At 38.9% G+C, this 16,177-nt stretch overlaps 1 protein-coding gene and 1 pseudogene across 1 annotated transcript; both read right to left on the bottom strand.

Moving 5' to 3' along the window:
* Positions 1–683: 683 nt before the first annotated feature.
* On the bottom strand, positions 684–3,031 carry LOC115964825 (annotated as a pseudogene).
* A 9,337-nt stretch (positions 3,032–12,368) lies between these two features.
* LOC115964824 lies at positions 12,369–13,455 on the bottom strand. The gene is made up of 3 exons (XM_031084068.1): positions 13,144–13,455; positions 12,890–13,067; positions 12,369–12,802 (listed from the first exon to the last, which is right to left on the bottom strand). The coding sequence occupies exons 1-3, from the start codon at positions 13,453–13,455 to the stop codon at positions 12,369–12,371; spliced, it is 924 nt and encodes a 307-aa protein (XP_030939928.1).
* Between the last annotated feature and the right edge of the window lie 2,722 nt (positions 13,456–16,177).

Raw genomic sequence — 16,177 nt, 5'->3', positions numbered from 1 at the left:
CCCCCACAGTATATATATAAAGGGGTAGAAGTGCAAGAAGTGAAAATGATGATTTAAAATGCAAATAGTTTTTTGTGTATGTGTGAGGGATAAAAAATCTTGAAATATTGAACTAAATGATACAAATAATATTTATTATTTAATTAGAAAAGTCTTAGAACATTGAACCAAATAAAACAAAAAGTTAATATTTAATTTGTTTTTATCTATAATGTAACATTTGAGAATATTATTTCAATTCTCTTCGCATAGAATACGCCACTTGGCAGAATCTTATACTTTCCTATATGAAGTCTTTGCTTATAAATAAATAAATAAATATATATATATATATATATATTTATTTATATAAGCAAAGATTTCATGTGGGAAAGCATAAAGTATATTGATGGGTTAAAAAAACCCCATGTTGAGACCTATGTTTTTGCATTAGAAGCTTCCATTGGATGGGAAACACATGAGGAAAAGTAAATCAAGCATAGACGCATAGTGTTTGAGGACTTTGGCAATCAAACACCATAATACAATAAACAAATCCCAAAATTTTTTTTTTGGGTCACTAAATAATACAGGTTTTGAAAAGAATGCTAAGTTGTTAATGTATTAATAGCTCATATATTGTGTATTCTTCAATTTAAAAAAAAAAGGAAAATAGTAGTATTAAATTTCAAATTCATTAAACACTAGCTAGGAGATAGCTCAGTGATTGACACCTCATTTATAGAAGCTTGGACAGAGCTACTTTTAGATTGATTTGACTCCGTCACCCTTGAATCATTCTTCCATTGCAAGCGAATGTTTGATTCAGTACCACTGTTCATAAAAAATGCTAGTTCTAATGGTATTGGTAGAGTAATAAAGTAGCTATTAAGCAAGAGAATAACGGATGCTATAGTTGGTCTATCAGCTACATTTTCTTGAATACATAGGTGTTTGGTACATGCATTTAAAAACTGAAAATTATTGTTTGAAAACACGTGTGGAAATACGTGTGGGTGAAAATACGTATAATTTTGTTTAAAAACTGAAAATTGTTGTATGAAAACATGTACCAAACACCCTCAGTAATCCAATGTGAATACATCTCATTATTTCATTTGTCGAACCTGCCTTCAATGTGGGATCTACAAGATTTGAAATTATACCATATTTCCAATTTTTCCATGCCTGCAAGATAATATAAAATGACAAATTAAGTATTCGAGAAAACATTATTTTATTTTGTTTTAAAAAGAAATATATTTGGGGTGTATTTTATTCTACTAATCCTTCAATTTTGCTAGATTCCTATGTATTTGGTATAAAGCCAACTAGCTATACAAGCATCAATAATTTGTCACTTTATGGACATTATTAGTGCCATACTAATAGGTACTGCCCAACGGGTAGCATGCTTGATACTCCACATCATAAACATAGAGAAAAAAAGGTATTCTTTCAAATTTCTCCACTCCCATTGAACCACATGGTGGGATTTGAACATGCAGTCCTACTGTTCCATACTTACGGGGTATATGTTCCATTAGACCCAAAAATAAAAATACTTACATAGCTTAGAAGGTCCTCAATATTCTCTCCATTTTGGAAGGAGCTGTTCTTTCGTCCACTAATTATCTCTAACACTAGCACACCGAAACTAAAAACATCAGACTTTACTGAGAATTGTCCATGCATTGCATATTCTAGAGACATATATCCATTGCACATTCACAATTATTTTCAACAATATTTATTAGCAATTTCATATTGTTTCTTTTGGTACAATGTAAACATCAAGTATACCTATGTAAGATAGATACTAGATTGTCAAAAAAAAAAGGTACAATACTTACTAGGTCCCCACAATTCTACTTGTATTGCCTACGCTTTGATCAAGTTCAAACAATTTTGCCATGCCAAAATCTGAAATTTTTGGATTCATTTCAGAATCTAATAGGATATTGCTTGCTTTGAGATCCCAATAAATAATACGAAGTCGAGAATCTTCATGAAGGTAGAGAAGACCTCGAGCAATGCCTCCAATTATTTTGTAGCGTCTTGCTCAATCCAGTTGTGCACACTTGATTGGATCTACACAAAGTCAATCAAATATATTATATTGGACTAAAATGTGAAGGAAATCTATCCACAAAAGACATGTAATCAAAATAATTTACAATGAATATAATTTGAAATAAAGGAAGAAATTAAATCATACCAAAAATGAAGTGGTCAAGACTTCCATTGGGCACAAACTCATGAATTAAAATCCTTTCAATTCCTTCCAAGCAAAATCCTAAGAGTCTAACTAAATTTCGGTGTTGAAACTTGGCCACTAACAAAACTTCATTCTTAAATTCAAGATCTCCTTGTCCTGAATTTTTCGAACGCCTTTTCACAGCAATAACTTGTCCATAAAAGAGTTTACCCTAAAAGCATATTAGAATAAAACATATTTAACCCTTTGGACTTAAACATGTGCATCCTGACTACAAACTTTTACAATTTGGGGTTGGAATGGGAGGGAAATTGCTTGAATCAATAGTCATTTGTTGCATCACAATAATTTTAGGTTTACCTTGTAAACAACACCAAATCCACCCCGCCCAAGCTTCTTTGCATAAGAAAAGTCATCTGTTGCTACTTTAGTAGTGCCAAAGCCTAACTGCAAAGATTCCACCCTTCTAATCTCATCCACAGATTCGCCTGAACAAGACGTTAGTGCATTATTTAAAAAGCAACACAATTTATAATATGTGCATGCAACAGCAATGACCTTTCAAAAACTAATAATTTATTAAAATCTTCTAGATAGGAAAGTCATGTCTATTAGTATATAACAACTTCTTGTTTGTTTTAGTGCAAGTAAATTTATTGACGGAACACACTGACTATTTTTAATTTGTAGTAGTTAAGTATCATTTTATGAAAAACAAAATAATAAAAAATAATCCCCAAATTATGTCGTGGTGGGAAATTTGTCCTCATAATATAGATGGAATTTTTTACTCCCACAGATATCATGCATACCTGAGAACTTTAGGAAGCACATCTATGTAACCTAGCTCATAATTTCTGACTTTGTTTGTTATTATCTTAGCAATAATTCATATTTTTGGATAACAAAAAGAAATGAACGAATTATTTTACTTACTTTGTTGTTTCTCCCTTGGTTTCCTGACTCTTAAGTAGATGCAGAAGGAGATTATTATTAGTACCACAAAAGAAATAATGGGTACAACTATGATGACTATTTGAGATATGTTACTCTCCTTTCCTGAAATATCACCAAGATGAAAATCTCATACAAGCATCTACAAGATGAAAACTAATGTCACCAGCAGATTCTATAAACATCTAAACAGTCCCTTTACTAGGGAAAATCTCATACAAGCATCTACTCCCGCTAATAAAAAAAAAAGCCTCTGCAAAAAATATATTATCGAGAAACAAATTCAACGCAGAGAAAAAATATTCCAAACATTCCATTAATCCAGTTTGCAGCATAAACTATTTATGTAGGCATAAAATTCAAAATAGGTATTAACTTCTGCACAAAGAAAAAGCCAATGAATCTTAAATCAACTATAGATCTTTAACCATCTAATCAAGATTGACCACATGTATTCTCCTTCACCGTTCTATCCTATATAATTGGGTTAATCGACCATAATGTCGATTTTCATTAACCAACAACGAAAATCAACAATACAGTTGATAAACCCAACCATATAATGAAATTGACATGGAAGAGTGTATAAAATTTTTTATCAGCACTATGATTATCTCGAGTCGAAACTGAACATAGAAGCTGCATACCTTCACCGGCTTCTCTTTCTCTACAAATCCACTCAACATGAACCACATAATAAAACAACAAAAACACAGAAATTTATACATGCACATGGCGTACAAGATATAAAAGGAGAAAAATAAATAAATAAATAAATACCGAGCAAAGAATCAGAATCATCGTCTTCGTTGACAATCGATGGCTTCGCTTCTCCTACTTCTACACAGTAAAGTAATCAACATTTACTCTAAGGCATTTCAAAAATATTTATGGAAAAAAGAGTGAGGAGAGAGAGAGAGAGACACACACACACAAAATATTCAATAATTAGGGTAAATTTTGAATAATTTCTTAGAGAGGGAGAGATATGAAGGAGTGAGTACCGAAAGAGTGCTTGGAGGAGCGGAGAGGTCTCGGAGAAGACTGTAATGGCGATCGTTGAGGCTCTGTGTTGTCTGCCCCTTCTGTCCGCCATTTTTGAAAGCAGAGAAGAGAGGGAAGGAATATAAATAGCAAACTATACGTCTTTTGAAAATGGACTTGACTAGCGTTGCTTTTATACTCAAGCTAAAAACTAATAAGCTTGCTAAGAATTCTTGTACCTTTAAAAAATTTGTACCTTGAAAATATTTTTTGATGCTAAGAATACTTGTACCTTTATTAAACTAGTACCTTGATAAAGTTTGAAAAAGTGAAAAAAGCAGGAGAAAAAGAAGTTTTTAAAAAACGATACATTAAAGTTAAAAGCTAATAAGTTTTTCTAGTTTCTATACTTTACCAAAAAAAAACTAAAAGCTAAATGATTTACAGTAATTTTTTTTAATACTTCACGGAAAAACAAAAAAAGATAGTATGTACTCAAAAGAATCTGCTACATTTTTCAATTACAAAAACATCTAGAGGTATGGTGATATTTATATTAAAAAAATATTTCACCCATAAATGCATAAATCTCATCATACTTCTAAATATTTTTGTAATTAGAAAATGTAGCAATTTCAAATAGTGATGAATGAAAATTATTAAACTTTACAAAATAAAAAATAAAAAAGTAAAAGAGTCGCTAAACAAGTGCTATCTTTTTTGTTTTTGGGTAAAGTGTAGAAAATTAATAAATCATTTAAAATGATTTATGTATCCAAATTTTTATTCGCACCTCTTTCCTTTATTAGTTATTAATTTTTTTTTTAAAACTAATTCTGATTTTTTTATAAGAGTTATCAACTTACTTCTAACCCTAAAAGTTTTAAAAAGAAAAACCTAAATTTTCGAGATTTAGCAACAAACTTTAAAATAAATAAATAAATAAAAAGTGTACGAAACATTTTTGATGTAATAGTAAATTAGTAACAATCAACAAATAGAAAGTTGATGTGGTAGTAAATTAGTAATTATCAAAAAATAGTAAATTGAATCCCATGTAGAATTACACAAATGATAAATATAGTTTTTTTTTACAAAATAAATCTTTAACAACAATTTCTTAGATAACAATCATTTCATGTGAGGCTTGAATTAGGGACAGATTCAGGTGGGGGCCCAAGCCCCCTTGGGTCCAAATTTTATTTTTTTATTATATATATATATATATATATATATTTGTAGTTGGGCCCTCTTCCAAAACCTTAGGTTTCCCTTCTCTCTAATCAATCTAGCTAATCTAACCCAAATAGAAACTATTCAACCCAAAAAATTAACAAAAACAATAAAAACATTCACAATGGTGATTGTATTTTAGCAAAAAAAAAAAAAAAACTATTTTACCACCAAATAACAAAAAAATCACGTGTTATAAGAGAAACTAAAGCTAAATTTTTTGCAACAACAGTAAACTAGTATAAATAACAGTTAACTGTAACAAGTTGTTAAAAATAAAATACAATATTTTATTAAAATTATATTTCTTCCTTCAATTAAAAAAATCAAATTCTCTCTATTTCTTTATTATTTTAATGAGTTTTTTATATTATTTTAAATGAAGTAATAAAAAAAAAAAAGAACATTTGATATCGGGTGTATTGTAAAATATGGTGATAAAATAAATAAAGTAGTTTTTTGAGGTGTTAAAAGCAAAAAATTTTAGTATCACCACTGTGAATGCTTTAACTTCAACCAAAAAAAAAAAAAAAAAAAAAATCCTAGCGAGCCTAGTATTAAAAAATATTTTTGTCTTTGTTGGCAGATGATTGCTTCTTAATGTATTTAGAAATAATGATTTTTTGTATTTGTAATTTTTTAATACTATGTGGATGTCTATTTGAAGTTTTTTTTTTTTTTTTTTCCCTTTATATTCTAGCCTCCGCTAGCTTAAAATCCTGAGTTCGTCCCTAGCTTGATGAGAGTTTGTGTTTGAAGGGGGAAAAAAAGGAAAAGATGGAAACACTTTGATGAGAGTTTGTGTTTGAATTCCTTTTTTTTTAAAAGGAAAAAAAAAAAGAGTTTGTGTTTGGATGAAATGTTTGAAATATCGACACACACACAAAAAAGAGAAAAGAAAGAGGGAGGAAAAGATAAACAGGGTGCAAAGGATTCTTTTTTTTTTTTTTTTTCTTTTTTTTTTTTTAAAGGTGCAAAGGATTCTAGGGATATGAAAGAATCATAACAAAAATTATATAAGATTGAATGGATGAAGTCCTTAAAATTATTTAAAAGAATCGCAGCAAGGTTAAACACGTGGATATATATGAAATTGAAAACTAAGTTTACCTGAGAAAGCACAAATAATAATAATAATACCAACTAAATTCACAGAGAGAGAAAACCCATATATATGAAATTGAAAATTAAGTTTACTTAAGAAACACATAGGTGAAATTAAAAACATGTTGGTGCAAAGGATTGTTTGGAAACACGTTGGTGAGAATTTGTCTTTGAGGCACAATGATATCCAAGTCAACCACAGGTAATGAACAATCTTCAAACACCATTGAATTCCTATAAAAATCTCATTCACTCGTAGGTAAGTACTCCTCAAACTTTGAATCCTTGGTAGCCATGACAAGTAAGAACTCAAACAAAAGTCAATGATGAAAAAAAGAGAAGAAAAGTAAAAGAAAAACTTGCAATTTAGATTAGAGAAGCAAAAGATAGCATTTGAAAAGCCATTGGAATTGTGTAGAAGAAATAATAGGATATAGAGTTCAATATACATTTTGAAAAAGAATGAGAGATAGACGTTATTAGGTTGTAAATTGAAGAAACATATGTGAGTTGTGGGTTGCTAAAGTAGAGGAATTTTATTTTATGTATTTATCTCTGTTAGTCGAAAACTTGTAAGTGAATAGGATGGAGGTATTTTATAATCACGAAGGTGAGGAACTTAAATAGGGGAAGCCCTTTATATAGTAGTATAGATAAAAATCCTATTCACTCACAGATAAGTACACCTCAAACTCTAAATCCCTGGAAGCCATGGCAAGAAAGAAATCAAACAAAAGTCAATGATAAAAAATAAAATAAAAAAAGAGAAGAAAAATAAAACAAAAACTAGCAATTTAGATCAAGGGAGTTAATTCCGTACTGTACCGGCCGGTACGGCCAGAATATACCGTACCGGCCAGCAATCCGATATGTTCGATCCCCCTGTTTCGTACCGGAAAAAATACTGGCCGTACCGGCCTCATACAGGCCGTACTTACCTAGATCAGTTGGTCCGAGAAGGAAAGTTACGTCACCTTTTACACCCCTCAAGCGGTCATCCGGGCTAGGCAATGCAAGAGCCTCGAAAAGATGTATCCTTAAGACCCCCCACAGGAACGATCCATGTCATCCTCGCCGCTCCAGGAAGAACCGAGTCATTTCCTTCCAGGGTGCTGTCTGTGGCTCGGCTCTCTACCGAGGACGGGGGAAGAGAATTTAAAAGGTCTAAAAAGAGAAGCTCGCTAATATTAGGATTCTCAGACGAGGATAAGAGGGGAACTATCCAACCTCACGACGATGCTTTAGTGGTTACGCTGAGAATCAGAGGCTTTGATGTGAGAAGGGTGCTGGTAGACCCGGATAGCGCAGTAGAGGTAATGTACCCTGATCTATACAAGGGGTTGAACCTGAGGCCGGAGGATTTGACGGCTCATGACTCTCCCCTTATCAGCTTCGAAGGGAAGACTGTCACGCCAAAAGGGCAGATCAGACTACCCATACAGACTGGGTCAGAGGTGGTGGAGGTGAACTTTATCGTGGTCGACGCCTACTCGCCCTACACAGCGATAGTAGCCAGGCCATGGATCCATGCCCTAGAAGCTATATCCTCCACACTTCACCAAAAGGTAAAATACTCGTCCAGAGGCCAAGTGGAAGAGATTCGTGGAGATCAGGCCATGGCCAGGCAGTGTATGGTAGCCGCCATCTCACGTCGGTCCAATGCCGAGTCCTCGGCCTCTAAGAACTTATAGCAACCAGCCACCTCGGCAGAGCAAGTCAATGAGCCAGCCGATGAGATAAGGTGTGAAAGTTTAGAAAAGTTTGTCGTTGACAATAACCCGGAGATATTTTTCCAGGTTGGCTTCGAGTTGCCTCCTCAAGAAAAAGAGGAACTGGTCGGGTTTTTGAGAAGAAATGTCAATGTGTTTGCATGGGACGCTTACGATGCCCCGGGGGTTGACCCTAGCCTTATTTGTTACCATTTGAATGTTAACCCATCTTCCATTCCAAAGAAGCAACCACCCCGACGTCCCTCAAAGGAACATGCTAGTGTTGTTAGAGACGAAGTGATGAAGCTGAAAAAGGGAGGAGCCATTAAAGAAGTTTTTTACCCTGAATGGCTGGCAAATACGGTGGTGGTGAGAAAGAAAACGGGGAAGTGGTGAGTCTGTGTGGACTTCACAGACTTGAATAAGGTATGCCCGAAAGACCCATTCCCATTACCTCGAATTGACCGACTAGTGGATGCAACTGTAGGCCACCCTTGAATGAGCTTCCTGGACGCCTTCCGGGGCTATCATCAGATACCCCTTGCATCAGAGGATCAGGAGAAGATGGCGTTCATGACACCCGTCGGGAACTATCACTACAAGGTAATGCCCTACGGACTAAAGAAAGCAGGGTCAACTTACCAAAGAGTGATGACCAGAATGTTCGAACCACAGCTAGGCAAAATTATTGAAGTCTACATAAACGATATGGTAGTAAAAAGCAAAATAGTGTCCGAGCACATACAGGACCTGGAGATCATCTTTGACATCTTAAGGGAGCACAAGCTGCGGCTCAATACTTCCAAATGTTCATTCGGGGTTGGGTTTGGGAGATTCCTAGGCTATATGGTAACTTACAGAGGGATAGAGGTAAGCCCAGATCAAATCAAAGCGATTAATAGCCTACAGGCTCCTCGGAATCCAAAAGAAGTACAGAAACTTACTGGCATGATCACAGCATTAAACCGGTTCATATCACGATCTGCGGACCGATGTCGACCTTTCTACCTCTTGATAAATAAATGGAAAGGGTTTGAGTGGTCGGAGGATTGTGTCCGGGCCTTCCACCAACTTAAGGAATACTTGTCGCGACCACCCATCATGTCTAGCCTTGAGGCAGACGAGGTACTGTTTGCATACATAGTTGTAGCCCCTCATGGCGCGGCCAACCAAAGAGGATCTGGAATTGGGCTAGTTTTAATATCGCCTGAAGGCATTGCCATTGAGAAATCGCTAAGATTCGAGTTCTTGGCTACCAATAACGAGGCCGAGTACGAAGCCTTACTTCAAGGGATGATGATGGTTCAAAAATTGGGTGGAAGGGCAATGGAAGCGTTCTAGAACTCTAAATTGGTCGTTGGCCAAGTGATGGGTGAGTTAGAAGCTAGAGATGCTAGAATGCAGGAATATCTCGGCCGGGTCAAACGCTTGCAGTCAGACTTTGAATCCTTTAACCTGACGCATGTTTCGAGAAGCGAGAACACACATGTGGATTCCCTAGCCACTCTAGCCACATCCTCTGCACATGACCTGCCCAGGACAATCCTTGTTGAGGATTTATGCCAGACAAGTTCCATTAGAGGAAAGAAAGCTCAGGTCCATTAGGTTAGAAAGAGTCCTAGTTGGATGGATCCTATAGTGAACTTCCTCAAGGACGATACATTACCAGAAGGAAAACTGGAGGCCGAGAAGATACGGAGGAATGCTCCTCGGTTCTGGTTATCAGAAGACCACAAACTATACCTGCGGTCCTATTCTGGGCCATACCTGTTATGTATACACCCAGTAGAATCTGAATCCTTGCTTGAAGAGTTATATGAGGGGATTTGTGGAAGTCACACCGGAGGGAGATCGCTGGCGTACAGGGCACTTACCCAAGGATACTGGTGGTTGAACATGCAAAGAGAGGCCCAAGAATATGCAAAGAAGTGTGATCAGTGCCAGAGATTCGCCCCAAATATCCACCAACCCGGAGGAGTCCTTAACCCCTTCTCCAGCCCCTGGCCGTTTGCTCAGTGGGGCCTTGATATTGTCAGTCCTTTCCCCAAAGCAGTAGGGAATAAGCGATATATAATAGTCGAAACTGATTATTTCACCAAGTGGGTGGAGGCTGAACCTTTGGCCAACATCAGGGACGTGGATGCCAAAAAATTCATTTGGAAGAACATTATTACACGCTTCGGAACTCCACACACACTCATCTCGGACAATGGTCTCCAATTTGATAGTAAGAACTTCAGGGAGTACTACTGCGAGTTTGGGATCATTAACCGGTATTCCACTCTTGCCTACCCTCAAGGAAATGGAAAAGCCGAGGCCGTGAACAAAGTCATAGTAAGTGGACTAAAAAGAGGTTGGATGAGGCAAAGGGGAGATGGGTGGAAGAGCTCCCACATGTTTTATGGACCTATCGGACGACGCCGCGACGATCAATGGGTGAAACTCCCTTTTCAATGACTTATGGGGCCGAGGCCGTACTCCCAATCGAGAACAGCTTCCCCACCTTGAAGTCTAACACCTTCACCCCAGACAATAATGACGAGTTATTGGGGAGAAGTCTAGATTTAGCCGAGGAAAAATGGGAAAAAGCGATGATCCATATGCCCAGCTATCACCAGAAGCTAAAGCAGGGATATGACGTAAATGTAAAGTTGCAACCTTTGAGTCCAGGCGACCTCGTGATGAGAAAGATTCTCGGCAGTGCTAAAAACCCCTCCAGGGGCAAGCTGGGACCAACTTGGGAAGGACCATATCGCATCACATCCGTGGTCGGAATATGTGCTTATTACCTAGAAGACATAGATGAAAAAACTGTACCTCGCCCATGGAATGTAAATAATTTAAGAAGATATTATTATTAATGAAAGTAGTTCTGCCTATGTTTTGTTCCATGATCATCGCACACCTATTAGTCCAGTGGCATCTATCCAAATTTTAAACAGAACCTAAGTCCTGCATGGCTCCACGGACCACAGACTTAGGGGAAATTAATAACTTATGGCATCTATCCAAGTTTTAAACAGAACCAAAGTCCTGCATGGTTCCTCGAACCACAGACTTAGGGGAAATTAACAACTTAAGGCGTCTCTACAAGTTTTAAACAAAACCTAAGTCTTGCATGGCTCTTCGGATCATAGACTTAGGGGAAATTAACAACTTAAGGCGTCTCTACAAGTTTTAAACAGAACCTAAGTCCTGCATGGCTCCTCGGACCATAGACTTAGGGGAAATTAATAACTTATGGCATCTATCCAAGTTTTAAACGGAACCTAAGTCTTGCATGGCTCCTCGAACCACGGACTTAGGGGAAATTAACAACTTAAGGCGTCTCTACAAGTTTTAAACAGAACCTAAGTCCTTCATGGCTCCTCGGACCACAGACTTAGGGGAAATTAATAACTTATGGCATCTATCCATGTTTTAAACGGAACCTAAGTCTTGCGTGGCTCCTCGAACCACAGACTTAGGGGAAATTAACAACTTAAGGCGTCTGTATAAGTTTTAAACAGAACCTAAGTCCTGCATGGCTCCTCGGATCACAGACTTAGAGGAAATTAACAACTTATGACATCTATCCAAGTTTTAAACAGAACCTAAGTCCTGCATGGCTCTTTGGACCACAGAGTTAGGGGAAATTAACAACTTAAGGCGTCTCTACAAGTTTGAAACAGAACCTAAGTCCTGCATGGCTCCTCAGACCACAGACTTAGGGAAAATTAACAACTTAAGGCGTCTCTACAAGTTTTAAATAGAACCTAAGTCCTACATGGCTCCTCGGACCACAGACTTAGGGGAAATTAACAACTTAAGGCGTCTCTACAAGTTTTAAACAGACCCTAAGTCTTGCATGGCTCCTCGGACCACAAACTTAGGGGAAATTAATAACTTAGAACTTTTGTGCAATTTCAAGGTACGTGCAAAGTTTAGCATTATTACAACTATCATTCAAATTCGTTGCATGGCATTCCTCTTTCTTATTCGTTCATATTCGTTTATATTGTTGCGAATGTTAAATAGAGGAACGGTGTTAGTAAACATCAGAAGAGAATAAAAAAAGAAAAAAGAAAAAAGAAGAGACCGTTCTATATTAATAAGCCGAGGTCAATACAAAGAGAGGTCTTTACAAAAGAAAAAAAATAAGACAACTCTCATTAAAAAAAAAAATACAATAATTAAAAACCTAAAATCTAAGCATCAGTAGGAGGATTCTCTTTCTGCTCTGGTTGGGGAGGAGGAACCTCGGAGATAGACTCTTTGGCAGGATCCTTGGCTTTATCAAGCAGAGGGATGGCATCAGGAATAGCCACGGCCTGCTCAGAAACTTTAGGAGCGCCATCAGGATTCTCTCGGATCTCCGGCGGAAAGAAGACATTCCCGGGCAACCTCAGTGCCGAGTCTGCAGGAATTCCTGCAGCATCAAGGGCATGAGCCCATGAGATGCTGCAATAATCCCTACACATCTCCGGAATTTCCTCGGAGAGCTTGGCTTCAGTCTCTCCAACCCTGAGTTGATAAGCAGCCTTCTTCTCAGCCTCGGCTACTTCCCTAGCTAGCTGAACCTCTTCTTTATCCCGCTGGACCTCTTCCTCAGCTTTTTGTAATGTGGCCCTGAGATCCACCACTGTTTGTTTTTTAGTGGCCAGTCTGGTCTCGGTCACGTACAATTGTTGGCGCTGGTCCTCCGCTTGGGTTTAAGCGTTCTTCAAGCCGGCCTCAGCACTCCGGCGCTTTTTCTCCGCCTCTTTGAACTTCTCCGCAAGTTCAAAGTTCTCTTGCTTGAGGGACCCCATGGTTTTCTCCACCTCTGTCTGAGATTGAGCCTCAGCTTCAGCTAAGCTGCGGTTGCTGCGGCAGAACTCCTCAGCCACAAACACCTGCTGAGTGATCTGCCAACAAAACAAAAATTGACTTAGAATGCAACAATGTCTAATGATTTAACGAAAGGGTAAAAGAGTGACTTACCATTGCAAGGTCCCTCTTAAGGGATAGAAAGAGCTCGGGCTGAGAGAACCTCTTGTAGGCCTCCATATCCCGAGGGAGGAGTACTGGCTGCTCCAAAGCCTCAGCTATGTATCCTGCTCGGCCCCTGTTGTATTCTCGGACCGATGCAGTGTAAGGGATAGCAACCCCATCCAGCTCCAACTTTGGGCCCCAAGTGCGCGGTTGAGCACCCACTTCAGCCCGGTTCTCCTCGTCTCGGCTCTCCATGGAGGAAGCCCTTTTATTCTTTTGCCCCCTGGTGGTTTTTTGCTGCTTGCCCTGGCGGGGCACCATCTCGCCCTCCTTAGGGATTTCAGCCGGCCTTTTCTTTTTTAGGTTCGGGTTAACCTTGAGGCCAAGGTTAGAAGGAACCTAAGGAGCAACTGGAGGAAGGTCCTGGGCCTGCGACTGAGCAGGCACCTTCGAAGATTGACCTTTTCCTCGGGAGGACATCAATTCTCTTAAGGTTTTTCCTTTGCCAGCCATATTGTCTACCTCCTCGTCTGAAGAGTCGTCCGAGCAGGCTATAATAATCGAAGCGCCGTCCACGGAGTTCGATCCTACTCTCCTTTAGGGTCTGAAAGCTCAATCAAGAGGGCTTTATAAACCTCCACTTCAAAATAGAACTTTTCTATCTCCTCCTCAAGAGAAAGACGAGATGATTCAGTCTCTCCTTCAACTGGCGCAGCAACTTCAAGGTTGTCTGGCGGAGATAATTGCGCGGCTGGTGGAGGATTCCGAACACCAGGTAACACGACTGGCTTGAGATCTTCTCGGGCCTAAAACTTGGGCTTGGATACGTCAATCGTAGCCAACCTTGGACTACTAGCTCTTATGGCATGGCCAATGGCTTGGAAGGAACGGGTTAGTGGTTGGTAGCCCAAAACCAAATGACAAGCGCATAGTTGCCCGTCCTCGGCAACGTAGATTTCTGACCTTAGAAGATAGTTCAATGTCTGAACGTTCACATGGCTCAGCTTGGGGGCAACCAGAGTTCTATCTGCAATACAGCCGAGAAGGAGATTAGAGTCAAAGTATAAAATTTATGTCTTAAGCAAAAAAAAAAGAGTGAATCCGAACAGCTAAGCCCCCTTCCTAAAGGATTGGCCCTAAAGGCGCCGCACCTGGAATTCTTGCCCGAGTTGGACAATGAAAACCATCGCTCCATTTTTCTGAGGCAATGAGGAAGTCATTTTTCATAGTCTTATTGGATATGGGGAGGCAGGAGATTAGCCTAACCACCTCGGATCGAGGTTTAAGGTAATACCCTCCCTTCTCGACGTAGTAGCACTCGTACATGTGAACCACATCATGCCAGGTCAGGCCTAGACCCATCCGCTCGTTCAAGACATCTATGCAGCCTAATACCCTGAACATGTTTGGAGCGCACTGATGTGGTGTCAACCTATGGTGGAACAAGTAGTCTCGGGTAATCCTACGCATGGGAAGTGTCATTCTTCCTTGTATAAAGGCAATCATAGGAATGAACACTTCACCCATGTCTCTATCTATCAATACTCCTTCTGGGGGACAGTACCGCAAAACCACCCCCTGCGGGATGTGGTACTTTGCCCTAAAGGCCTCTATGGCAGCCGGAGTGTCTACTAGGTCTTTGAATCTACCCATCTAAGTTGAACTGGAGGGACGGAAATAAAAACCGAGGAGAAAAGTGAAATCCGAGGAGAAATTCGAAGCAACGAAACGAACGGAACTTACGAGTATCTTCACAAACGAGCAGTGAGATGCTTGAAAATCTCTTCTAGGAAGGACGCTTCGTGAAAACGGTTGTGGAAATTTGAAGAACGGAAGTGCTCGTAGATTTCTGGGCGCTGGAGTTCTCTGGAGTTCTCTGGACTTCTGATATGCAGATAAAAAAGAAAAGATGGGCTTCTCCAGCGCTTTATATAGCAAGAGAGAGAAAGAGAAAACCACTCTTGCTCAAGAATTCGAGGAAAAATGCTAGCCGTCAGATCCACGCCTCGCCATTGGATGAAGGAGACATAAAGCTACCTGGAGTAAATGGTCGCGCCTCGTAAATTGTAGCGTGTTAAAAGTAACTGTCCGCACGCGTGAACCCAGATCTCATTAATTCCATCCTTTGTAAATGTCAAAACCCCGTTTTTTCTCTTCGGAAGGAGATAAAAAAACGGAGTTTTTAAGGGCTATTGTGGGGATCGGCCCAGAATAATAGGTTGACTGGGCCCCGAGCCCGTCCGAGGACCAATCCGTCCAAGGAGACATCGTGGTCCAGAATCCTTATTTAGACCCACTGGGTCAAAGAGAACATGTCTGAGGAGTAATTCCTCCTTGAACATTCCAAAATCCAGGTCAAAGGTGCGTTCCAGCTACTGTAGTTCTCCCTCCAAGCACGTAAAAAGAAAGGAAACCCAAAATATCTCAGCAAAGGCTGTCACCACCACATTAAATGCACCACAACTACTCTCCTGGCTGCATTAATAAAGAGAAGACCCCTGAACAGTGCTACCATGGTCATTGCAACTCACAAAGAATTGATAAGGGTGTCTGATGGGACAGGTGCTCAAGTAGGGGTTTGGATGATCAACAAGTATAAAGCCCAGATGATAGGAGAGAGTCTATATAATATGTAGAAGTCCCCCAAGAGAAGGAGACGAGAAAAACGGAGAGAAAAAGAGGAGAGAACATTGTAGAGAAATTTCATTTGCATGAATTTGTGCCCATTCATCAAGTTTGAGACCTTATCATCTGAGAAAGATCTCTTTTCACTGCTACCTCCTTTTGTTCTTGTTTCTGTATCTCCTGAGCCAATGCAACAAACCGTTTAAGCCAACTGGAACCAAGTTCTTTAGCCCATACTCTACAAAAAATTCATTGTGTGGGACTTTTTGGGCCAAGACTTGACCAACAAGGATTGGGTCAACTAAAATCGTGTCCCTACACACACACACACACATATATATATATATATATATATATATATAATAGCGGTAAACCCGAAACGGTACACCGGCATTGACCAGTATTCGAAATATATCGT

This window comes from Quercus lobata, chromosome 10 (genome assembly GCF_001633185.2).
Source record: "Quercus lobata isolate SW786 chromosome 10, ValleyOak3.0 Primary Assembly, whole genome shotgun sequence".
In the NCBI taxonomy this organism is placed as follows: domain Eukaryota; kingdom Viridiplantae; phylum Streptophyta; class Magnoliopsida; order Fagales; family Fagaceae; genus Quercus; species Quercus lobata.
This window is presented reverse-complemented; position numbering and strand designations above follow the sequence as displayed.

Coding starts and splice junctions, on each gene's coding strand:
- LOC115964824 (XM_031084068.1), bottom strand. CDS start 13,455: ATGGTGCCCCGCCAGGGCAAGCAGCAAAAAACCACCAGGGGGCAAAAG. Junction 13,068..13,143: donor TTAAGAGGGACCTTGCAATG/GTAAGTCACTCT, acceptor TTTTGTTGGCAG/ATCACTCAGCAGGTGTTTGT. Junction 12,803..12,889: donor GCGCCGGAGTGCTGAGGCCG/GCTTGAAGAACG, acceptor AAAAACAAACAG/TGGTGGATCTCAGGGCCACA.